Raw genomic sequence first — 26,330 nt, forward strand, 5'->3', positions numbered from 1 at the left:
GCCTGATGAGCCCTACGTAACGCCAGTTCGGACTTTTTGTCCTCGGGTTTTAGAGCCTCCAGAGGGTCACTGGGGGAGGACGAGGGTACTAAGCCAACGATAGGTTCGTCTACCTCGGGGGTGTTAAGCAAGTTGCAGAAGCTCGACTCGAGGTTAAAGAACCTCTTGTCCTGGCTGGATGGGGCAGGGGGAACTCTTGTAGAGTCCAACTGGTCTGAAACTAGGACGTGAAATATGGGTGGGGCCAGAATAACTTCTGCCTCCACCACGGGTTGCCTAAAAATGGCATCCTCCTGTCCCTCTGCCGGAGAGGGGAGAGCCGAGGAGGACTGAACAGATAAGCCAGAAAGGTTCTTGGCCTAAAATAGAAGGTATTTTAACGTGTGGCTTGAACAAACACACAAGGTGGGTTGATCGGGAGTGAGGCCCTCGTCCTCGGACATGTCTCCTTCCATCGGGTCTATCTCCGATAGGGGTTCCCCTTGGTGTGTCGACCCCCATTCAAGATCTTCCTCCTCCCCGAACCGATCCAGGTCCTCTATAGCTTCCTCCATTTCCCCTTCTGGGAGGGGGCTGTCCCCCCGTAAAGGTACCTGACCATGAGTAGGGTCCAATCTAGGCGAGGACCTGACTGATGGCGAGTCGTGTTCGGGCACCATCGAGGGGGGACCGGACCTGGACATCTGTTGAAGGCCCTCTGCTATCCCCTGGCAGATAGCCCGTTCCATCCATGCCTGCATGTGCGCAGGAATCTCGACAGTGGCGGCCTCCTCCTGGCGCAGACCAGCGGCCGTGGGCGTGAAAGTGGCATCGGGCGTCCGTCTGGTCGTTGGTTCGGGGACCTGGTGTCCCTGGGATAGCTGTGCCTGGAGAGGGAAGAGCAATCTGGAGGAGGGGGGGGGTGTCTGGAGGTAGAAGGAGGGTGGGAGGCCTGGGGGCACTGGTTGTGCCTCTCTAGATCACCTATCAAATTCTTTCTCCAGTGCCCTATGGCGCCTTAGGGCATCTCTCTGAGAAGCCTTGGAAGTTTCCTTAGAGGCTTCCTTAGCCTGTCTGCGCAGGTGGTAGGACTTAGATGTGGCCTTCAACGAAGGGCCTCTAGTGAGATTGTCATCTGCCATTATAGAAGGACTATAGCTCCAATTTAAGGCGGTTGGCTCGCCAAGAGTTCGGCCTACAACAAAGGCCGGGTGTCCTTTCAGCTGGCCCGCGCCCCCTTTTGGAATTTAGATATGAAAGTTCTACAATATTATTATTGTTATAATTCTTAATATAAATATATACGTGCGTATAAGCACTGTATATGTAATCCAATCAGTGTTGGTAATGCGTTATTGTCATGTACCAATAAATATATATGTATATCTCTATATAATAGTTCTTTATCATCATCATCATCATCATCATCATCATCATTTTATTTTTTATATATACAAGAAATGAACAGGGACCTGTTCAGCGCTCCCAGGAGGGAGTGACCTCAGATATAATGTCAAAAATCTCCAATTGACCAAATAAACGCCTGAGGCTGGAGTGAGGCCTCTGGCAGCTGGAGCTCCCAGGCAAAAACCGGGAGGGATAGGCTGCGATTTTCTGCCCTGAGCGTGCTGCGGAAAGCCAACAATATAGCCAATTATATTGAATCTGCAGTAGCTCTCATAGGCTGGCAGGCCTACAACAGGAGCTAGCCCCTTCACAGCCCAACGAGGCCTATTAAAATGATGCCCGGCATGCGGCGGCGCCCAAAATGGTGGCCGCCACCTAGTATTTAATCCCGGGCCGCTCAGAGCACTACATAAGCCTCTCCGGCACACCTAGGAGCCGAGTGAGGCAGCCAAGTAATTTTCGCCCCTTGCTGGGGCGATCGGCGTTTCGGTGGGGGGGAACACCAGCTGCGCTTATCAGCGCGATCGAGTAGAGCCGCTACGAGAGCGGCGCGAAACAGGCGGCAGGCAAGGAGCCGAATTGGAAGGGGGGGGAGGATTGGCGCCGGAGCGCGAAAGCCGCCCGCTCTCTATCCCCCCTGGGGGCGAAGAAACGCGCTCCCCTCTACAGCCACCCCAATTGCGCAGAGGCTAAGGGAGAACCAGGAAATAAAGGGCAAACCTGAAATAATAAGGAATCTGCTTGAATCTGCCAAAGAGTGGGTGATACACAGCCTAACCTCACGAAGGCTGAGCGTAAACTGGGGATTGCAAGGCAGCCACGTGATGAAGGGCGGAGCAATCCTCAGTAATTAAGCTCAGCCTACAACGACGCAGACTGAAGCACCTCCCACACACTGGATGATCCGAACGGCTTCCAGGAGAACTTGTGGACATCTTAACAAATTTTTTCTTATCTTTCATTATGCAGTGCAATGCTCCACTATCTACAACCCATAAATTATTATTCACAGTTTCGTTGCTATACATGGCTAACTCTAAGCATTTTTTATCCTTTTGATGCCTTTTAGCATTCTGGCTGGCATTGTGGCGTTTTCCTTTCTTGCAGAATCTAGCCAAATGTCCTTTTCCTCCACAATTAAAACATTTTCTAATTGTATAGGCTGTCGTAGATTCTTTATCTTCTTGTTTTGGTTCCCTTCTGAGTTGATCCCTTTCAAGCCTTCTCCTGGCTTCTTCAATTAATCTGCCAGTAATGTCAGTTAATGTGAGGTTACCTTTTGGCAGTACTTCCAGTGAAGTTACATAGTCGTCATAGCTCTCATCTAACGAAGACAAAATTATATAAACCTGATGTAGTTCTGTGAAGATAAGTTCTTTTTCATGCAGTTCCTGAAAAATTCTCTTCATTGTGTTTATATGAGTCAACATGTCTCCATTCTTTTGAAGATGTGTTCTGAACAGTTTCCGTGTAAGATTTATATGTGCTCCTACACTGTCTCGAACATAAATCTTCTTTAAATTCTCCCAACATTTTGCAGCTGTTTCTTCTCCACGAATATGGACAAGCTGCTGGTCACAGAGTATCAGTCCTATTATACAGAGAGCTTGCTCATTCTTCAGTTTATATTCTTGTATTTTCTGGGCATCATCCTCATCCTCCGGATCCCAAGCATCTATCTCTGGTGGGTTTTGAATTATACTCCACAAACCTTCTCTGCATAGAAGTAGGCTGCATTTCATAGACCATGAAACATAGTTTGTTCCATCCAGTTTGGATATTAGAGAAAATTGACTTGTGCCATCTTTTTCTGGATATTAAACTATAATTAATAAAACACAGCTGTCTGTTTACAGTATTGTGTAACTACACAAACTCTCACTTTATATAAGCCTGTTATATCCTGGTTAGTCTGACTGTGCAGCTGGGCCCATAACCAGTGTTAGGGATATACACCCTAGCAGAACCTGCACGGCAGTCAGGCAGGCAGGCAAATATGTGAGATAAACGTTGTTGTATCTTACACTCAGTAAAACAGATACAATGTGCTAGTTAAATAGTTTATTCCAGTAATAGTTTTAGCATAGTCAAACAGTCCACATATCATACACTAGTTCAGTCCGTCCGGGGATTATTCAGTTGCAAAGTCCAGTGTCGAAAAAGAGGTCGGTAAACGTACAAATATCAGTCCAGTAATATATCTCTTCGCAGTAGAGATATGAAGAAGTCAAACCTCCTTTCTTCCTTCAGCAACAGCAGAGAACACGCAATTAACAATCCATCATCGTCAGCAAGCAATCCAGTAAGCCAGCAATCAATCCAGTTCTCTTGCTCCCTCTTATGGCGATTTACAGCCACACCCAAAATTACAAGTTTTACAGTTAAAGTGACACACACTTAAATTCACTATCATAGTCTATATATATTATTTTACCCAAACTGCGTTAGGTAACCTATGTTATTCCTAACAACCACCTTCACAATTTTTGAACAATTCATAAAATTCTATGCTGCCTTAATCAAGCCAAACCAAGGAAATGGGGAATGGTTATTTTTTAAAAAAGTCTTTAAAAGTTCTACCTTGTATTTCTACTACTCTTACTCTCTGTGTCTCAACCAGATTCATTTAATAAATTACTGTCTTCTTAAATAGATGTATAAGATAAGAGAATTGAGAAGTGTGTTTAGACTATAATAAGATGTCACAAAGATATTAGAGCTGTTTTGGTAATGTACTTTTTCAGACAGAAAGCAAGTCGCCATTTTCTGCAGAAATACATAAAGTTTCCTAGCTATTTACTTCAATGCTATCTGCTTCATTTCACTATTTTCTATCTTAACTATATTAAGACACCTCAACAAAAAAGCCACTTAATCTTTTTCTCAATAAGAAAAAGAAGAATATTTTTTAGTTCAACACAGACAATAAAAACATGTCAAATTAAAAAGATCTTCGCTAAAGCCATAAACTATAGAAGAACTGACTTTGACAGTTGCAATTTTCTACAGTTAAGTGGCTCAGCTCAACTACTATTTACCTGATCTGACTTCATATTAATGCAAGCAGATATTAAAGCTAATCCTGTATTCATATAGGAACTAGAACTTCATTAATATAAATGAAGTCCTTGACAACCTAAATAAAACCCTTTTTGTAAAGGCATCCACAATATAACAAATGATGGCAGTTCGTGCCTATGGAGAGCACACCATACTCATTAAGGGTCACCACCAATGATAATGACTTCCAAGCCAGCCACTGTGCTAAGAGTAGTATCATTTTCCCTCTTGAAACATATGAAGCTGAAGAACAATGATTAAGTGAATAATTTATGATTCTTTCTTAAATCTGATATGAAGGAGTCTAGGCAGGCCTCTCACCAGGCTGTGAAAAGAATTCAAAGAATTAAATTTCCTAGGAACAGTACACTAGAAAAATCAGCGGGAACACAATAACATATAGGCACAGCAAAAGATTTGATGACCAGCAAGAAACAGAAAACATATTGAATGAATCAATGCTAAAATAAATATGAATATTCAACAGGTATCAAAATTTGATATAAAGACATAATTTATCTACATTTCCAAATTGAAAAATTGCTGGCGCTATCATGGATAGGCAGGTTAATGAGCAAGCAGGCAAGAAAATAGGCTGTGTGAAAAGAATCTGGCAAGCAGCTGGGCAAAATAAGACAGAGCAAGTCCTCACATGAAGAAGAAGTACATTGAACTGTTTTCAAATGAACTGCTACTGCCCAAGCATTCTTGGTTAAGAAATAAGTAAAGGGGGGGTGGGGGTGGAGGGAGATACCTATGGCCTTGCTGTGCTGCCTCAAATTTTGATCATGACAAGGGCAATGCAATAGTTGTGCTAGGACAAAAATAGAAACAAACAAAAACACACAATTCCCCCCCCCCCCAAACCCAGTTGGGTGTTTAATTTGTCTTTTATGATCTAGTGATTATCTGGAAAATTTAAGTAGAAATATTTTACTCCTTTTCTGCATGGTTTTCTCACATAGACAGTTTTCCACATGTCTCCCCCACCCCAGCTGTGTCAGCAGAGGAGGCACGTTGCGTGCCCCTTCGGCCAGGGTATTCTGGCTGGTGGGGTTAAGGAGAAGAGACTTCTCTGCTGTTTGTGCCTGTCCTTTGGAACATCTTGCCTCCCGGACTGAGGTTGGTTCCAACCCTCCTGACCTTCCAGAAGAGCTTAAAGACTTGGCTCTGCCAGGTGGCTTGGAGCACCAATGGAAGAGTTTCACATTAGGGGGTGCTTGATAGATTTAGTAACAGATCCCATCTCCTCCTCCTTCTCCTCCTACTCCCTCCCTCCCATCTTTTAGTCAAGGCTTAGTAATTGGATTTTTGGTTTACCATTTTTATTAGTTTATAAGAATATAAAATACAAAGGAAAATAAAAATAATGGGAAATTAGGGAAAGAAAAAAAGGGAAGAAGAGAACACTTGGGGTAGAAGGGGAAAATGGGAAAAAAAGGTGCTGGATCAAAGTAATTGGATTTTTATAGTATTTTATTTATATAATCTAAGTTTTGTACAGTTTTATCTTTTTAATATTGTAAGCCATCCAGAGTTAACCTGTGGTAAGAAGAGTGGCCAATAAATTTTACAAACAAATAAATAGCTTTGTTCACATTTTCTGTACCTTTAGGTATCTGTTTGCTGCTCAATGACTGGTATACAGATCTTGCCTTCTATAATTTGGTTCAATTATCTCATTCCCCAATTAATTACTACATTAAAATAAAAAACCTTTATATACTGTTACTTTGCTGTTGTTTTTTGTACTAGTCCCAAGTAATTTTAAACTGCTTGTGTCTACCTATCCTGGTAAACTAGACACCATCAGAGTTGACACCAGCCAGAGCATAGAAAAACTCACAAGAAGAAGTGCAAGATCAGAAGATGTAGAGAGACTTGGCCCACAGAACCGCCAAGAATGGATAACATTATCAACATCTCTTGTAAATGGAAGAAAATTGAGATATTTTTTTAAAAAAAGTTTAGTATTGTAAAAGTGGGATTTGCTATTCAGCCCCATCTTATACACCCAGAACTTAGGCTGAGGATGCAGAAGGGTAAAGATCCTTAAAAGGAAACTGGCAGAGTTACATTATACATTTGTGACACCTGCTCTACATTTTTATGGACAAAATATGTTTATCAATCCCTATATATATATATATATATATATATATATATATATATATATATATATATATATATATAATATATATATATATATATATATATATATATATATCAATCCCTATTTATAGGGTTCTACATATATTTAATATGCTCTACATATATACACAAGCTTTTAAAGTCAGTTAATTTCAGTTTCATTTAGAATTCTGTTCAATAGCACATTCATTACTGAAAAGATTTGAGCCATATTCCAATGGATTTTTATTATTCATCCTTGAAGAAAAAAAAACTGTTTATGACTAACCCCTTTACAAGAGCTTGTTTAATAATTGTCTCATATTGATTTGGATACTGTAAATACATTTTTCAAAATAAAAGTATAGTCTTGGCTGAAACTCCAATTATTTTCTTCATTAGTGTGATTAAATTCACTTTCTGATGTAACAATCATTCATGTCTAACAAATTGTATTTTTAAAATAATTTAAACTCCAACTACATTTAGAGTTAAATGAAAAACACATGTTCCAGGATTCTGGCAATTTCATTTTTATATTATAACTATAGATAATCCCAACAGAGCATTTGGCTTTTAGATTAAACGATGATCTAAGCAATTATCTTCTATTTGTCCTTCTGCCTATTTAATTATGATTTGCTTTAAAAGGCCTATTTGTAGCTCTTTTTGTTTTCTAATGCCAGAGAGATTTTCCTAATAGCAAATGCATTCTTTAATAGAAACAAAAGTTGACTCTGAAGATAGAAAGACTATTGATATGCTTAAACTCTGATTTTGAAGAAGACTCCTGAGTACACTATAGGCACCCAAGAAAAGAAACAAAGGGATTATAGAACAAATCAATCCAGATTTCTCATTTAAGACATAAATGATCAGGCACAAATTATTATATTTTAAATATATTGTGCAAACACCTGAGAAATCTGTAGAATGGAAAAGGATAGAAGAAATACTTAATTACATTGGTGATAACTGCACCACTGGGAGACCTGAAAGGTCAAGTCTTTGTAGACCATCTTGGAGAAGGTCTATCCATGTAGTCACTGTTGACACTGATTTGACAGCACATAACCAATCAATGCACAAATTATAATTATAGGTTTACCCCTTTAAATACTTTGTTAGCATCTTCTTTAGTATCTTGTGAACACATATGCACGCACTCATCCCTATCATGATCCTCCAATGTTTCATGTTTTGACATTCTTAAACCATTTTATCACAACATTATGATTCTGTTGTTTGTGCTTTTAGGTTTTTTTTGTGCTTTTAGCTGAACAAGATATTATATTCTAATAGTATTTTGTGAGTTTATGTGTGATTAAAAATAGGGGGGGGGGGGGAGATTGTTCATCAAACGCACTTGGTGAAATAAGAATCTTCCACTGCAGTACAACTGAAGTTCCAAATTACTGTAGATATCATGATAGTAAGTTACAAGTAATAATGGAACTATCCAAATGTTTTTTAAATCATATCTAAATGTGCATGATAATAACAAAATTGTTATGCAAACAATGCAAGATAACATGAATACAATAAAGTGAAACTAAGTTTGGGCACATCTGTCACAAGGCAAAGACTTTCTAAGTTATATATTGCAATAATTATTATGAAGAAATCTGCTTTATCTCACATTTTTCAATGTTATTTTACTCTTAATTGCACTGATTTGAAAGACCATTGATCCAATTTTGAGTTACATAAGAAAGAGATTATGTAAAGCTTTCTAGAATGGAACAGTTACCTAAATTGGGATGACCTTACAAGGGGATTTTTTCCCCTACCAAACTGGCCCCACTAAGGATTTTATGACAAATGTAATATTTTTTATCCTTTCTGTTCAATCATGTCCAATTCTTGAAGACTGTCCATACAAGTACCTGCCATTTTCTTGAAACTGTTTTTTAGTAGCAGCTTGCCCCTGCTTCGTTAGAGTCAAAAATCAGTAATTTGCCCAACATCACCCACTTGGACTTTGTGTCCAAGGCAGAACTAGCTTTCATGATCTTCCAGTTTCTAGTCTGATGCCTTAATCATTGTATCAAACTGGCTCTTGATAATTATCAAACAGCAAATGTATCCCTTCCTATTATTCCATTTTCTACATAAAAGAGACATGCTGACACATAATACATTTTCTTATACCTCTTGATATGAACTTTCTGAATATTAAAACAATAGTTTTCTCAGGCAGTTGATCACTGCTAGCATGCAGACTGAAATTCAGATTACAAACCTGGAGAAACCTCAGCACACTGGAGGTACAACTGGTTGGAAAATGGCTTTGGAAACAAGCTGATTGTTCATCCTTAAGTAATATTTTATTCACAGGTACCAAGCAATCATACACTGATATTAATAAAATGGCCAATATTCTATTATAGATTAAAGAATTTAACCAGCTTCTAATGAGTAAAGATCAACATTAAAACTGATATCCAGTTAATAAGCCTCAACATAGGGCACAATTTCATGTGGTGGATAATTACTAAAGTTCAATTTATATTTAGAGCTGTGAAGCCATCTAAGATAATAATTTCATTTGCCCCAAAAAACCCTCAACCCTTAAACTGTCATTCTATAGACTTGATAGCACTTATTAAAAATATTTCTAATCCATTGGAGATGGCATCTCTTATTTCTTCACAAACTGGTTCATCACCCAAATCGATCATTTTAAAAAGGAACAGTAGGACTAATTTTGTAAAACATAGGAATACTAGTACTAAAGTTACTGATATGTCAACATTACTACAGAAAAATAGTTTGAGATTTGTTTTCCAAAGATTATTTCAAAAATGTCATCTAGATCAATGCAGCCGACAGAAGTTTATATTACTTACAGAATTACATGAAATCAGAATCAGAAAGAGGTTCATCCAGTCCAATGGCTGTGGCAAAGCAGGAATAGAATAGAATAGAATAGAATAGAATAGAATAGAATAGAATAGAATAGAATTCTTTATTGGCCAAGTGTGATTGGACACACAAGGAATTTGTCTTGGTGCAAATGTTCTCAGCATATATAAAAAAAGATAAATTTGTCAAGAATCATAAGGTACAACACTTAATAATAGTCATAGGGTACAATAAGCAATCAAATCATACTAGGAAACAATCAATATAGATCGTAAAGATACAAGCGACAAAGTTACAGTCCTACAATCACAAGTGGGAGGGGATGGTGATAAGGAATGATGAGAAGATTAACAGTAATAGTAGTGCACACTTTGTAAATAGTTGAACAGTGTTGAGGGAATTATTTGTTTAGCAGAGTGATGGCGTTTGGAAAAAACCTGTCCTTGTGTCTAGTTGTTCTGGTGTGCAGTGCCCTATAGCGTTGTTTTGAGGGTAGGAGTTGAAACAGTTTATGTCCGGGATGTGAGGGGTCTGTAAATATTTTCACAGCCCTCTTTTTGACTCATGCAGTATACAGGTCCTTGATGGAAGGCAAGTTAGTAATAATTGTTTTTTCTCCAATCCTAATTATTCTCTGAAGTCTGTGTCTGTCCTGTTGGGTTGCAGAACCAAACCAGACAGTTATACAGTTGCAGATGATAGACTCAATAATTCCTCTGTAGAACTGTATCAGCAGCTCCTTGGGCAGTTTGAGCTTTCTGAGTTGGCGCAGAAAAAACATTCTTTGTTGTCCTTTTTTGATAACGTTTTTGATGTTAGGTGTCCATTTTAGGTCATGTGATATAATAGAACCTAGAAATTTGAAGCTGTCTACTGTTGATACTGTGTTGTCTAGTATTGTGAGAGGTGGTAGTAAAAGAAGGTTTCTTCTAAAGTCTACCATCATTTCTACGGTTTTGAGTGTGTTCAGTTCCAGATTGCTCCAGTTACACCACGAGGCAAGTTGTACAACCTCCTGTCTGTATGCGGATTCATTGTTGTCTCGAATGAGACCAATCACTGTTTTGTCATCTGCAAACTTCAGTATTTTAACAGATGGATCTTGAGATGCAGTCATTGGTATATAGCAGTGGTGGCTAACCTTTTTCGGCTCCTGTGCCGATAATTGCGCGCTCACTTGCTTGCGCGGGCTCGCATGCCAGCACCCAGAAGGCATGTGCGCGCGACCCCTGTATGCCATGCATCTCTGCGCATTCTTGTGCAATCCCCCTCACACGCCATGCATCTGCATGTGCAATTCCCCCTCACATGCCATGCGTCTAAGCGCATGCACACGCAACCCCCCTCGCACATTGCGTATCTGCGCATGCGATTCCCCCTCGTGAGGTGCGCATCTCTGCATGCGCGCGTGATCCCCTTGCACATCTACACATGCACACATGATCCCTCCTCGTGCACAACACATCTGTGCATGCATGCACAATCCCCTTGTACGCAGCACAACTCTGCGCATGCACGCGTGTCTCCCGCGCACCCCGTCCACCCCTTGCACATGCACACCAGATACCCAACAACCAGCTGTTGGGCAGTGGCATGCATGCACATGCGCAGTGGGGCTCTTCTTGTGTGCTGGGGGAAATGGCTCTGCATGCCACTTCTGGCACGTGTGGCATAGGTTTGCCAACACGGGTATATAGGAAGAAGAGAAGTGGAGAAAGCACACAGCTTTGGGGGGGGGGGCTGTGTTAACTATACAGGTGTCAGAGGTGATTCTGCCTAACTTCACCTGCTGCTTCTTGTCTGTTAGGAAGCTTATGATCCACTTACAAGTGTGTCCAGGTACCGCTAGCTGGTTTAATTTAATTAGAAGAATGTCTGGAATGATGGTATTGAACACTGAACTGAAGTCTACAAAGAGGACCCTTGAATAGGTATTTGGAGATTCAAGGTGTTGTAGGATGTAGTGCAGAGCCATATTAATAGCATCATCTGTCGATCTATTTGCTCGGTATGCAAACTGCATGGGATCTAACAGCAGATCCATGATGGTTTTCAGGTGGGACAGCTCTAGCCTTTCAAAGATTTTCATAACTACAGATGTTAGAGCAACTGGTCTGTAGTCATTCAGTTCCTTAATGGAGGGCTTCTTTGGCACTGGGATGATAGTAGAGCATATCCAGTATCCCTAATAAGTGCCATCCAGCCTCTGCTTAATAACATATAAGAAAATTTTCAGAAAGTCTGAGAATATTACTTACCTGGCAGGGGAGACACCATGATCAATATGGTCCAATGTCAAACTATTGATTCCATTTGACAATTGCCCCTAAAGTTTACATAAACTCTTCCTTCTATACTTTGACCATTCCTCTGGAACAATAAACAAATTTGATCTACATCTATAATACCGCTGCCTTTGAAGTATCTGCGCAAAGTGAAGTATCATTTCCCAGCAGTTCATTATTCAGCTCCAACAAATCCAGCCCAAATGCTGAGAATGTTATTCTGAGGTCCCTGCCATGTTACTCTCTTGGACATGTTCCAATTGTCAATATTCTCCTTAAAGCAATGGAGAAACATATTGCCAAAGTGGAATGTGCCTGACTAGAATGAGTTTCCTTTAGGATACCCAACACAGGAGATTACCTTCTAAATGCCACGTGTATTATACATTCTCCAAATCAAAAATAAAATAAAAATAAAAAAGGTCTCAAAGGGAATTGTATGCAGGAAAAACATTATTCAATTCAGGTCCGAATAACAGCTTAGAATATGGTTTCCAAGGCAACTCAACCGGCATGTTAACATGTTCACTTTCTTCATTAAAGAAAAACGTGAAAGGTAATTGGGTTAATTACTGAAGCAAAAACCAGCATACTGCCACTAATTGCCCATTTACCTAAGGTAAAACCAGTCCAAATTGCTATCAAGGTAGAATGATTTATAAGCCTTTTGTCTACATGAGTAGCTCACATAAAAGGCAAGCAATTGTCTTTTTACATTTTCAGAAAAGTTAAGTTTAAACCTAGTATTCCTAATAAATATTCCTAGCTGGTATTACATAACAGAAAATGATGTCAATATTATATGTTGCGGTACCAGCCCTCAGTAACAGCCTCCCACCAAAAACCCTACTCTAATGGCCTCTGCCATCAAATGTTAGCGGTAGGGTTGTTAGCAAAACCCTCCACAGGCAAATTTGGGAATAAGAATAGCAATAGCACTTAAACTTATATACCACTTTACGATGCTTTACAACCCTTTCTAAGCAGTTTACAGAGTCAGCATATTGCCCCCAATTTGGGTCCTCATTTTACCCACCTCGAAAAATGGAAGGCTAAGTCAACCTTGAGCCTGGTAAGATTTGAACTGCCAAATTGCAGGCAGCCGTCTGTCAGCAGAAGTAGCCTGCAGTATTGCACTCTAACCATTGTGCCACTGGAGTATGGGGTGCCCAAGTTTTGTTCTTTGCATTTACTATAGCTGATTTTTAAGTTGTATATTTGTTTTTATTGGTCTATATTGTTAGTCTCCCAAAATTATTTGGGTGATCCAGGACTGGTCTAGAATGCAGCAGCACACACTCTTCTGGTTTCCCCACAAAATTGTCCATTTTACAATATTGATGTGTAAGCTGCACTGGGTACAATTGAAGATGATGGTTATCACTTTTAAGGCTCTAAATAGCATGGAATCAGTCATGCTGTGGGAGCACTTCTCCCTGTGGATATCTAACCATCCCTCCAAGTCAAATAGGATACCCCCCTCCCCAGGTCCCTTCCCTAAAATGTTGTCATTCAGTGTAAGTTCTCCGAAGCAAATCAGCCTAGGAAATAAAGGCCTGTTACTACTTTTTATTATTAAAACTCCAGTAACAGAATCTTGTAAATGTCAATGTACTTTCTCCCTTCCTCTTTGTGTAAACTAAGTAGGGGCTTATCTGAAACATTTACTCACATTACATTATTGCTTGGGATTCAGATCCCTTTTATCTGACCACTGCCTTGGTAGAAGCTCTTCTTTCTTGTCAGGCACGGACAACCAGATTTACATATGCAGAATTCAAGCTAACTACTTTATTATGTTCTGCCTATAATACAGAAATCTTCCCAGTCTTGGGTATTCCAAGGAATGCCCGGGGGGGGGGGATCCTAGCCTTTTTGCCATCATAATGATTCCAGGCTAATTGTAATTTCCTTTGCTTTTTACATCTAGTGGGCCCTAGGAAGTGCATCTTCTCCATATCTATCTCTGCCCTGTGGAATACCTTTTCCCAGAGATCTGGGAGCCCCCCCCCCCCCTTTGAGAAGGTCTTGAAGATAAAATGAGGCTGGAATCTAATAAGATGGAATAGCAATAGCACTTAGACTGATATACCACTTCATTGTGCCAATAAGGAAGAATATTTGTAGCTCAGGGTTGAAATGAGGCGTCTTTGGTGCTCTCTGAGTTTGCTTTCTTTCTTGAAGATGTTTCATTGTCCTAAATAGGTAACATCATCAGTGCTAGGAAGGAGTGCTGTTTGCTGTCAGTGCCAGGCCTCTAGAAATTCCTTGGCATTTTTCAATTGGGAAAAAAGTTACAATCCTAGACCAGGCCAAGTCCAAAAAGGCCAGGGAATTTCTAGAAGCCTGGCACTCTGACAAATCAGCCATCAATAGACACATAGACATTAACAACATCTACAGACTATGCAAAAGAGACAATCAACCAGCCCAAAGAGAAAAAGACTCTAGCACCTCTCCACCCGTAATCAGCCCTCAGATCAGCATAGATTAGTTCCAAGGTTAACTTCAGACCAACTATCAAGTAAGCAATATGCCAATCAAGAAACTGCCAAAGACCCATCAGTAAACTGCCCGACCAAAGAATCTCTAAAACTGCCCCCACCCACACAGACACGCAAAACACGAGAATATAAACTGACAGCAAACAGCACTCCTTACTAGCACTGATATGTTACCTAGTTAGGGTAATGAAACATCTGCAAGAAAACAAGCAAGTTCAGAAAGCACCAAGGACCCCTTGCTTCATAGTGCTTTACAGCCCTCTCTAAGCAGTCAGAGCCAGCATACTGCCCCCAACAATCTGGGTCCTCATTTTACCGACCTTAGAAGGATGGAAGGCTAAGTCAACCTTGAGCTGTTCAGAATCGAACTCCTGGAATGAACAGAGTTAGCCTGCAGCACTGCATTCTAACCACTGCACCACCACGAATATAGGAAGAGACTGATGCCCCAGCGTGATGTAAGATTTTTATAAAGTTTTCCTGGTTATTGGGATGTGGGGTATTTTTACTATTTTGTGTATTGCCCAGGATTGTGATAACAATGCTGTATATGCAATTGCATTACATTGATAAAATGCTTAAAATGAGTGGCCATATGCATTCAAATCAAATCAAATCCTTGGTGAGATTTCCTGGTTTCAAATGCTAAGGCAAACCATGGTTTCAAGATCAATATATTCCACATACGTACACTCAAAAAATCTATTCTGTTAGTTTTTTCCATAATGGTTAACTGTTAAACATCTTCATCTAATCAAGTCAAATCTTAATGGGTAATATAGAACCCACATGAATATATTCACTGGATTAAAGACAGCTAAAGCAGTTCATATATTATTTAGAGAGAGGTATGTTCTAAGATTAACAAAATCACCTTCAGACTGCTATACATTACATTTTGACCATTTTGAGTTTCCATTATGAACATTAATGTATTATGATGACCTTTAATGTATTATGATGAACATTATGTATTATGATGACCTTTGTAAAAGAATACTCAGGAAATCACAAAATAACTTTTTCACAAGATGAACACAAAACATAATAGGACTTTTTAAAAAGTGGCATTACTCATTTCTTTGCCACCATAAGTTAATGCTTGAGTTATAATAATTTAAAAGATGAAATCAAGAAAAGAGATGAAAAAATAAATGCATACGAGTACTTAAAAATAAAGCAAAAATGTAATTCAATTATTCTAGAAATTCAAAAATTCAAATAAGCTAAATAAAATATAATGAAAGGTATAAATTGATCAGAATTAAATATAAAGCAATTGCTAAAATTTCAAATTACTGAACAGAATATAGCTGCAACCTAAAACCACGTTTACATTCAGAGCCCCAAAGGCCACGCACAGCCGTTCTTCCATGCTTAGATATAAAATCGTGAAGAAGCCAAGTTCTTTAAGCGAGGTCTAACATGATCATATTGATCAATAGCTTTGTTATTGTGTTTCATAGCAATCTTTTCATATTTGAGGATGTCTATCATAATTTGCCCAATAAATCAATGTGTACCTATGTGCTACAATTTCATTGTATTAATTTTTTAAAAAATGTTCTTCTTTATGAGAATGCATACTAAAGATAAAAGACCAATTTAAAAAGAAGTAACAAAAATGGCTACCTACAAAAGTAGCAATAGTATTCAGAATGGAGAGTAAAATCAGATGTAAACCAACAAAGCAGAACTGGAAAAGAATCTGTTGTGTTGCCTGGCAGCAAATGATCACCTCCCAGTGAGCTATTTCCACCTAACTCAGAATCCAACACAGAAAAAGAAAGGATGCATCTCACTAAAAACTACAGGCCTCTCCTTCAGAAAGCACTGGCTTAGAGGTGCTTAGCATCTCAGACACTAATGAAGTTCTTTCTGATGATCAACAAAGGTTGATATGATGTAGGAAGTTACATAATTGGGGGGGGCATATCTCTAGCAAATGACTTAAAGTAGAACTAAAGTATTTGGAGAGTTGGGGTGGAGAATGTATCAGTGATTATCTCCTGCCTACTAAACGATAATGGCTATCCTACTTCTGTTTTCAAAATGCACATGCACACAGACACAGTTGCTATGATAATTGATAGTTTTCTGTTTACAAGAAGATAACAGATAAAGAATGCAAACCAAAACAGAGCATCTGAAAATAGCTGGCATGAATGGTTGCTTTTCGGAAAAGAACACAGAAGAATAGTTGAAATCTAGTCCAAGAATCTGAAAGTCAAATCAGGATTGTCAGCCAATCCAGAGGTCAGAATTCCACAAGGAGGAAGTCCAAACAAACATCATGCAAGATTCAGAGACCAGACAGTTGCTTCTGAGGGATCAAAGGTCAGGGTTGCCCCTTAAATCAGGATTCAGTCAGCTGTCTCTAATCAAGGATTTATTTGTCTCAGAACATCTCTTCTCTCCTCTCCTTTCTAGTTGCTGGGCTGGGGGGCAGGCAGGCTGGGAAACCTTACATGATCATGATCATCACCTGACTTTTCCAGATGCTCAGGTGGTGCCTATGTTTTTATGTCTCCTGAGATTGAACATTCCACATGTCATGCAGGAGCAACTTCTTCACATTCATAGTCATTGATGACAATGAATAACTATCCTATCTCTTGTGGACTCAGACAAGCATATACATTGAACTTAGATTTTAGAACTTGAAAAGACAGACTACATGAGCTAAGTCTAATTTTCAAAATGTTCCAGAATAAGTTATATGTCTAAAGAATAATGCAGATTATCCGATGCTTTTAAATACTAAAAATATTAAAACAAATGGAATCTGAAAGGGCTTCATCACAATTTTTCCAAATAAGACATTTTTTCTTTGTTCAAGAACACAAGACTTACAGAATATGAAGTCTTATTGCCAAAGAGATTGTGAAGTCAATAGTTTTTAGCCATCACCAATGTCTATTGATGAAGACTTAATAATATCATATTTTGTGATCATATATAATAATTACATTGGAGATAATTATCAGTGTTCTAAATCTTTTCCAGATCTAATTTGGTACATGAATATTCACATAATTAACATTAACCACATATTCTTCTATTGTTCAACTTACAATAGATTTTTCTCTACTTTTTACATTAACACATTTCAGAAAGTGTAATACATATACTGTATATGCTTGAACAAAGTGCTTTTAAAATAGAAGGGCACAAAAACTATTAAATCATCTTCACATCTGGTATTGAACAAAGGTCAACTTATGTTCCTGAAATCACCTCTTAAAAAATCTGTCATAAGAAAATTTAATTTCCAGGCAGGGTCCTATTTTATTTGCCTCCTTCCCATTCACTTAAACGCTACAATTTCCTGAACACCATAAGCAGATGCTGCCAAAATTTGAATATGCATCTATTAGAATCCTAATTGAATCTGAACTGTTCTTATGAAACTTTGCAAACCAGAACATGAACAAGGCACCCTATAATTGAATTAAAGGAACCTGGAACAAACTAATCATTAACTTGTCAGAATGTTAATTTTAAAAAGGAAGGAAGGAACAGGACCACTTAGAAATGGAGGCTTTAAAATATCTGCCTATCCTCTTTTTGGATTCCATTCTAGAAATCCATCACTTGTATCTTATTTCATAGCACATACAAAAAATTGTATCCGTGCGGATTTAGTCACTCACACTGAAATATATTCTAGTTTGAACAGACAATAGAACCATTGCAGAGTTTGGTTTTCATATTATGCCTCATTGTATTTCAATATTACAGTCAAAAATAGGGGAAATATAACACTTACCTGCCAAAACTCTATTGACAGAGGAGTGAGTGGCCAACCCAGGCTGTCCACGTTCATGGAAAATCCCAGCATAAGGCAAATACTCAGGCAACAAGAAGCGTCTAAAAAGGAGAGAAGAATACTGTTAAAACTGCTGTGAACCTGATAAAGACCTTAGTAATAGACCATTTCTTACATGCATTATTAGTTATATGGCTCTCACCTAGGGACAAAGCGTCCAAGGGATGGTGCAGACATACGGGCGTTCCGAGGGGCTCGGTGTCTTGACCTGTCTCCATTGTCCCTTCAGTGGGAAAAAAGGAGGACATTTTAATTATTAATTCTTCACAGCAAGGTCAGATTCAGGATTCTTTCTCCTAAACTAATCATGGTAAATAGTGAAACAACTTCCTTATAACTTAATTAATTGTTGGGTTGTCTTTTCACCTTTGAAACCTTCCTCAAAGATTTAGGACACAACTTAATAAAAACACTAACACAATATTATATTTAACATTATGTGAAATGCTTCTATGCTTCATATCATGTTTATACAGTTGCCAGAATTTACTGAATTTACAGAAGGAACCAAAACATTTTCTCTCAATTAGATACACCAGAATCTGAGATAGTAGTTTGTACAAACCAGCAAGTACATTGGCAGCAAAAGTACAGATCCGACAGAGAGAAACAGGCTGCTCTTCATTCTTCATACTCTTTTTCTCTTCAGATCATTAGGTACTAGATCAATAGTATACACTTTAAGACCTCCTGCAAGCAAGATATTTGAAGCATGCCTCATGTAGTTTTACATGAATTATATGATCCTTTCTTATCATTTTGCAACTTTTCACTTCCTTTGCTCAGAGGGAGAAAGGGTCAAAGCATTACAAAGTTCAAAAATACAATTTAAAAATAAACTGCAATATAGAATAAAAATAAAAATAAAAACATTAAATTATTCACAAACTCTGCAGAGTTTATCAGACCATGCAAAGGAAGAAGTAAGACAAAATGAAATATATGGATTAATGGATGTGGTAGAAGTAAGAATAGTTTGCAAGAATATAAAAATATGGAGAAGTATACAGAATAGTATATGTATAAACTAAATTTGATTAGGATTTTTTTCTTTGATCTCCTACTTTTAGTTTATTTATATTATTTTAAATTTTTTTTTGCTTTACATATCAGTTTACCCCAAAAAGTAATACCATGGTAGGTAACTAGGTGCATCAAAATGCACACCTGAAAGAAGCTAGGCCAAAACTTCAGTACTAGATTATTTCAATAGCACTACTTATTTCAATGTTTATTATTAGCTATTTATTCTTCTGTACATTGAAGCAGAGATTCACATTTCTCTCTAACATTGGAAATTAGACTTTTTAAAAATCTAAAATGCTTATTAAAGTCACTGTTAATGTTTTGAGCTAATAAAACATGACCCTAATAATAATGGAAAAGGTAAGGTTATTGCAAAAATAGATCTTCTGTTATACTGATTTCCCTCAGTCACACATTTCAATGCCTGGTTAAGTTAGAAGCTAATTTTCAAGTGAGCAGAACTATAAACAGTTTCTTGTATGTTTCTGTATTTCAGAGATCTTAAACAGATCTAAAGTAAAAATAAGGCAACTAGAAATAAAAAAAACATAAACACAATAGTTTCTCTGCCTCATCTCATTTTTCAAATTCTACAACAGATGCAAAATGAAGTTTGTCTTTGTTCTTAGGAGAATTTGCTGTAGAACAGGGGTTTCAAACTCGATTTCATTGAGGGCCGCATCAGGGTTGTATTTGACCGGGGGGCCTGACCAGGATGACATCACTTTTATTGGGGGAGGGCTGTGGTGGCCTGAGTGCTCTGCCAGCAAAAATGGGCTCCTGAGCTCTGTTTTGGGCTGGGAAGGACTCCTGCAACCCTCTGCCAGTGAAAATGGAGCTTGAGGGGACCACACGTGGCCCTAGTGAGCTATGTTTTCAGCTGGGATGGCCTTCTGCAATCCTTTGCTGGCAGAGGCACTGCGGGCCGGTCCTTCACTATTTCCAGAGCAGCCCCGTGTGCCAGATCTAAGCACCCCATGGGCCGGATCCAGCCCCTGGGTCTTGAGTTTGACACCCCTGCTGTAGAGAGTAGATAGGTCTGATCCAGCAATCTATTTATGCTTAGCATAGTTGTTCTAAGATATGAGAAAATCTACCCAAAGAAGTTGGTGTGACTATATTAACAAACCAAGGCCACTGCACGCTGTTCAGAAATAAAAACTCAGAAACCTTATTAGTACATAAAGATGGATGGATAGTGTTTTTACTTCCTTAACAGAATATAGCAAGACAGTGAAGAAAGTTATGTCTACACTATAAAAAAAAAACTAAGTTTGAAGTTTTCAAAACAAACCAACTATATTAAGGTTAAAATAGCTTTTTTAAAAATTCTTACAGCACTCCAGGGAGCTTATTTCAAAGTAAATATATCACAAGCTTCTAACCTATTGGTGAGAACTGTGTATGTGTAACGTTAAGGAATTGTGTACTTTTTATTTTAGATCAGGAGTCAACAAACTTTTGTATGGTCCGCTAGCTAAAAATGGATGGCCAGGTGGTCGATTGCCAGGCCCAAGCTTCAGCTAAACTGCTGGGGCAAGTGGCAGGTCTGAAGACCAAAGGAGAGGGCTGTATAGTTTTAGCACAGTCTAGTTAGATCTGACTCATGAGGCAAAATTCCTCAGCATCTGTTTCACTGATATCCTTCCTTTCAGAGCAGTTGGTAATACTGTGTGGAAAACTAAAATATTCAGATGGAATTGTCAAAGCCTTACAACACAGAAAACCAACATAAGAATTGTATTGGTTCCTTCAAGAGCCAGGATAATTGGCAGATTTTTAACATAACTGGCAGGTTAATCTTTAAAAAAATAATTCTAATTATTTTACATTGCCTTTGTAAGTATGCAATAGAATAAAAATATTCTGTACCATATATTGTGTTCATCTACAGACAAACACAATACAGAAGCCTGATGATGGCATATGAGATTCTGCCGAAACGTTGCTACAACTTTAAAAGCACAACTATAATGACGTGGGAAAATACCTGAACAAAGCTGAATAACATACATGTAAGTACCGGTGAAAACTTAAGAAAACAAATATACGTATATACGTATATACATACATACATACATACATCCCTTTTTTCAGAAAAAGAAAAAAGGCTTGTTTAGAATTTAAGTTTTTTCATTTCAGTACTTTAAAAACTTAAATACTAAGATAAGAAAAATGACAGATGACAGCTTACTGAAAGTTTAATAGCTCAAAGCTATTCTCATAGAAAATACAAAAATATGCATCTTGATCGAGTAGTAATGGTAGTAGAATTGTGCAAATACAACTTTCCTAATTCTTAATAATCCCATTAATGGATTATTCTTTTAAAGATAAGCTAACTCCAATATTTATTACATACTACTAGTTAACAGTCTGACTGGGCAAATATAAACAGATAACTGGGTCACTATCTTCAATACAAATAAATAAGATATTCTTATTAGGTTCCTTCTGAAAGCAAAAGGAGGATGAATACGTTATTTTATACCATAACCCAATAAATATAACTGCTGTATATATGGATCAAATCACCACAAAAAATAAATGGCATTAAGAATAAGGGAAAGACATTTAAAGAAAAAAAGAACACCAAATGCTTTCTTAAAATCAAATCTTAAAATAATGCTGTTCAGATTAGCTAACCCAAAAAAATATTTTACACTAAAATGGAACCATTTTAATATTTTGAAGAACTCCATTAGCACCAAGAAATGTATTCTTACTGGATTATCATAAAAAGGGAGAAATGTGCTGAATGCTTTAAAAAGCATTCAAACTACACAAAAGCCTTCTTTTGTATGTATTAAACTATAGAAACAGTCTCCAAAAGGGATGTAGCAATAATAAAATAAAGTCAGCTTTGATAACTTCTCACAGGATGCAGATAGTCCTCACCTTACAACCATTTAACAATGACTGAAAGTTATGACAACCCTAGAAAAAGTGACTTACACTCTGTACTGGTAGTCCTCAACTTACAACAGTTCATTTAGTGACAGTTGGAAGTTACAACAGCACTGGAAAAAGTGACTTACGACTATTTTTCACACTTATGTCCATTGTAACATCCCCAGGGTCACGTGATTTTACATTCAGATGCTTGACAAATAACTCACATTTAGGACAGTTGCAGTGTCCCAGAGATGTGTGATCTCCTTCTGAGCCCTTCTAACAAGCTAAGTCAATGGGGAGGCCAGATTCACTTAACAACCATGACACTAATTTAACAACTGCAGTAAATTCACTTAACAAATATGGCCACGAAAGGTCGTAAAATGGGCAAAACTCACTTAACAAAAATTTGGGGCTCAATTGTGGTCGTAAGTTGAGGCCCACCTGTACTTGCACTTATGACTATTGCTCCATCCTGACAGTCACGATTGCAATTCAAGCACTGGACAATTGGCTCATATTTAGAATAGGCTGCAGCACCCTGTGGTCATTTGATCATGACTTGCAACTTTTCTGCCAATTTCCAGCAAAAACCACCCATTGGGAAAGCTGGATTCTGTTAGCAACCATGTGATTTGCTAACTGCCAGAAAAATCATTGTAAAATCAGGTCTGATTCCACCTTCGACCACAACAATGTATGATGGAAATTCAATTCCAACTGTGGATGTAAGTTGAGAGCTATATGTATTTAAAGAAGAATAAAAAGAATTCTCTCAAGATTGGAAGATGTGGAGGGATCTGGTCCATAGAAATGCCAAGATTCAGACACAACTGAATGGATATCAGCATCAGCATCGAAGATTCTACTACACAGAATGCTCTTCAAAAGATCAAAAACCTTGTAAGTATGAAATATAAAAGAATTCATCACCTCACCGTTTGCTGCATACTGCAGTAGAACCCTGCCAATTGCTAACAATGAACTACTATTTGAAAATCAATTCCAAAGAATTACATCACAAAACTATAATTCTGTCCTACAAACTAAGTAAGTCTTCAATGACACATTGTTAAAAAACTGCCAATCCAATATTTAATGATTGGATATATTAACAGCTGAAACAGGACATTGAAAAGAATGACCATTCACCATTTCAGGGGAATACTAGGCAGATAGACATTTAAATAAGTTGGGATGTTGATAGCTAATATGTTAAAGCAGTATCAGTACAAGAGTGAAATGTTATTAAGATTATCCATATAAAGTCTGCCATCTTTGTATTGGAAATGAATGTGGTTATTAGCTATACAAGTAACCTTTACTTACCAACTGCAACTGGAACCAGCAGTTCCATCAGCGCAGTTGTTGTGACTTATGTAAGTTCCATCTGCAGCTGTTAAGCAACTCACCATGGGTTATTATGTGCAATATGATGTGCCGACAACTTGTGACCTGGCAGCTTGCTCATTGATTTTGCTTGTCAAAAGCTGGCAGCGAAGGTTGCAAATGAAGATATCCTGCTTGAGCGGGGTGGGATGGGGTGGGTGGGTGGGGTTGGGTTGTTGGACTAGATGACCTACAAGGTCCCTTCCAACTCTGTTAATCTGTTATCATGTGAATGTTCACCAGGTGCCAAGGGCTCAAATTGCAATCATGTCACTTGCAGGGATACTGCAATGGCTGCAACTTTGAGGAACCCGTAAGTCTCATTTCTCGTTGTTGTAAATTTAATGGAATGAGCAGTCAGTAAGTGACAACAACCTGTATCACTTACTCCTTTTTGTTCACAGATTTGATTTATTTTAAATCAGAGGGATAAGTTAAGTTGATGCAATCTACGATAGCTTTGTTATAAATTCCATGTTCCGAAACTTTGGCCATGCTGGCAGAAACTAAGAAAAGCTGGTATCCGGAATAGAGAGATTATCCATGTTCCATTGCTCTGTGTCCTAGTTATAATGTCCACAATAAAATAGCAATGGAGCAGCTTATTCCAATATCTGTTGCTTTAAAAATAATTCAGCTTCCCATAGGTCAAATTTATCTTAAATACAGAGATTGACTATGCTAAAGCCTTTGATTGTGTGGATCACAACAAATTGTGGCAAGTTCTTAAAGAGATGGGAGTACCAGACCATCTTATTTGTCTCTTGATATGCGGGTCAAGAAGCAACAGTGAGAACTGGACACGAACCACTGATTGGTTCGAAATTGAGAAAGGAGTCCAGAAAGGCTGCTGTCGCCCTGTCTATTTAACTTATATCCAGAGCACATCATGAGAAAGGTGGGGCTATTTTTCTCAGCAATCTTAATTCCAACTTGTGGGGATGAATCACAATCTGGAATTAAGATTGCCGGGAGAAATATCAACAACCTCAGATATACAGATGATACCACTCTAATGGCAGAAAGTGAAGAGGAACTACAGAACCTCTTGATGCGGATGAAGGAGGAGAATGCAAAAGTTGGCTTGAAACTCAACATTAAGAAAACTAAGATCATGGCATCTGGCCCTCCCAGTTCCTGGCAAATAGATGGGGAAGAAATGGAGGTAGTGACAGATTTTATTTTCCTGGGCTCCAAGATCACCGTAGATGGGGACTACAGCCAAGAAATTAAAAGACGCTTGGCTCCTGGGGAGGAAAGCTATGGCAAATCTAGACAACATACTAAAAAGCAGAGACATCACCCTGTCAACAAAAGTACGTATAGTCAAGGCTATGGTTTTTCCAGTTGCAATGTATGGCTGTGAAAGTTGGACCACAAGGAAGGCTGAGTGCCAAAGAATTGAGGCCTTTGAACTATGGTGCTAGAGAAAGACTCCTTGGACTGCAAGGTGATCACACTGGTCAGTCCTGGAGGAGATCAACCCTGACTGCTCTTTAGAAGGCCAGATCCTGAATATGAAACTCAAATACTTGGCCATCTAATGAGAAGGAAGGACTCACTGGAGAAGAGCCTAATGCTGAGAACGATTGAGGGCAAAAGAAGAATAGGACAGAATTAGGTGGTTGGATGAAGTTACTAAAGCAAACAGTGTGAGCTTAAATGGACTTCGGGGGATGGTAGAGGACAGGAAGGCCTGGAGAAATGTTGCCCATGGGGTTGCGATGGGTCGGACACAACTTCGCGACTAACAACAGAATTTTAATGTTTACTGATTTAATAGGTGTATGTAGCGTGTTGTTTTATTGACATTGTTTTAATTTGTTGATTGGGAACTGCCCAGAATTCAATATTAAGATGAGATGCTATACACATGTTTTAAATAAGTTTTAGAAATGCATTTATTGTAGAATGCTATCTTTATGCTGTGTGTGTGTGTGTGTGTGTGTGTAGCAGTCATGATACCTCAGGTGTGTTTCTGAGGCTTAAGTTCTCTTAACTGGAGACTTTCAATCTGTTGCAGAAGCAAGAGCTGCCGTTTGAAGGTCAGCCATTCAATTTCCCATATAAATAGCAGGTGATCCATTCACAAAAGAAGTAGAGCAAGATACCAGATGACCAAAGCAAGAACTGAGCAACTTCTTCATAATTTAACTGCTAACATGTATTAGCATTTTTCTGCTTTAAAATTAACTGTATTTCACATTTAAATTTTTATGGGAATGAGTAGGACAGCCGTTTATCAATTCTCCCCAAACAACTCATTTTTTTAAAAAAAGATTCTTAACTTTCATTTATTACTCTGCTTCCGTGGGTATATTCATTTTATTCCAAGACAGAGCTGCACAAAATAAATAGGCAGCCTAGCCTAACATACTGCATATCATTAAATGTAATCAAAAGAAAAGTGGATTAAGAAAAAATATTTTAAAATAGGACAGATGGTAAGCAGAGCTATTGCTTTTAATAACTAGGAATCCAGTTATGAAGGATCTGATTCCAACAGTCCTAAATGTATCCTCTCTACGGTAGTCTAAATCTCCTGCGTGACAATAAAAATGAAATTGTTTTATATATTTCAAATAAATAATAATCTCCAAGCACCTTTTCTATAACGAATAGAGCTTTTATTAAATCCAGATAGTTCCTAAGTGTTGCATATGTTGCATGTCTTGAATCTTTTCTTCCTGCCCTGCTCCACTATAATAGTCTAACTTTTGCAGTTTGTTTGTTTATTTATTACAAATAATTTTACGTGAATCCAAGCATCTTGTAGCAAAACATACAGCAAACTGTCGCCTATGAGCCAAGCCTGGCTCATCTGGTTTTACGTGACCATGCAAGTTAAAAAAGGCCAGGGGCAGTCAAACTCCCAGAGTAAGGGATGGATATGAGGCAGGCATCCTGGGCAATAGTGGTGTCTTATAAGTTACCTCCTTGCTGGCAGGCCAGCACCATCCA

General features: G+C 38.3%; 1 protein-coding gene across 6 annotated transcripts in view; it reads right to left on the bottom strand.

Moving 5' to 3' along the window:
* Positions 1-26,330, bottom strand: part of AMBRA1 (autophagy and beclin 1 regulator 1) — a 166,454-nt gene that overhangs the window by 78,357 nt on the left and 61,767 nt on the right. For all 6 annotated transcript variants that reach the window (XM_026671243.2, XM_026671240.2, XM_026671241.2 and 3 more), the window contains 2 exons: positions 18,202-18,282; positions 18,000-18,100 (listed from right to left, as the gene is read on the bottom strand). In XM_026671243.2, the coding sequence (XP_026527028.1) occupies positions 18,000-18,100; positions 18,202-18,282 (182 nt within the window). The remainder of the gene's footprint in view (positions 1-17,999; positions 18,101-18,201; positions 18,283-26,330) is intronic.

The sequence above is a fragment of the Notechis scutatus genome, chromosome 1 (genome assembly GCF_049901735.1).
Source record: "Notechis scutatus isolate UNSWTSFEM ecotype Mainland chromosome 1, rNotScu1.2, whole genome shotgun sequence".
Taxonomy (NCBI): domain Eukaryota; kingdom Metazoa; phylum Chordata; class Lepidosauria; order Squamata; family Elapidae; genus Notechis; species Notechis scutatus.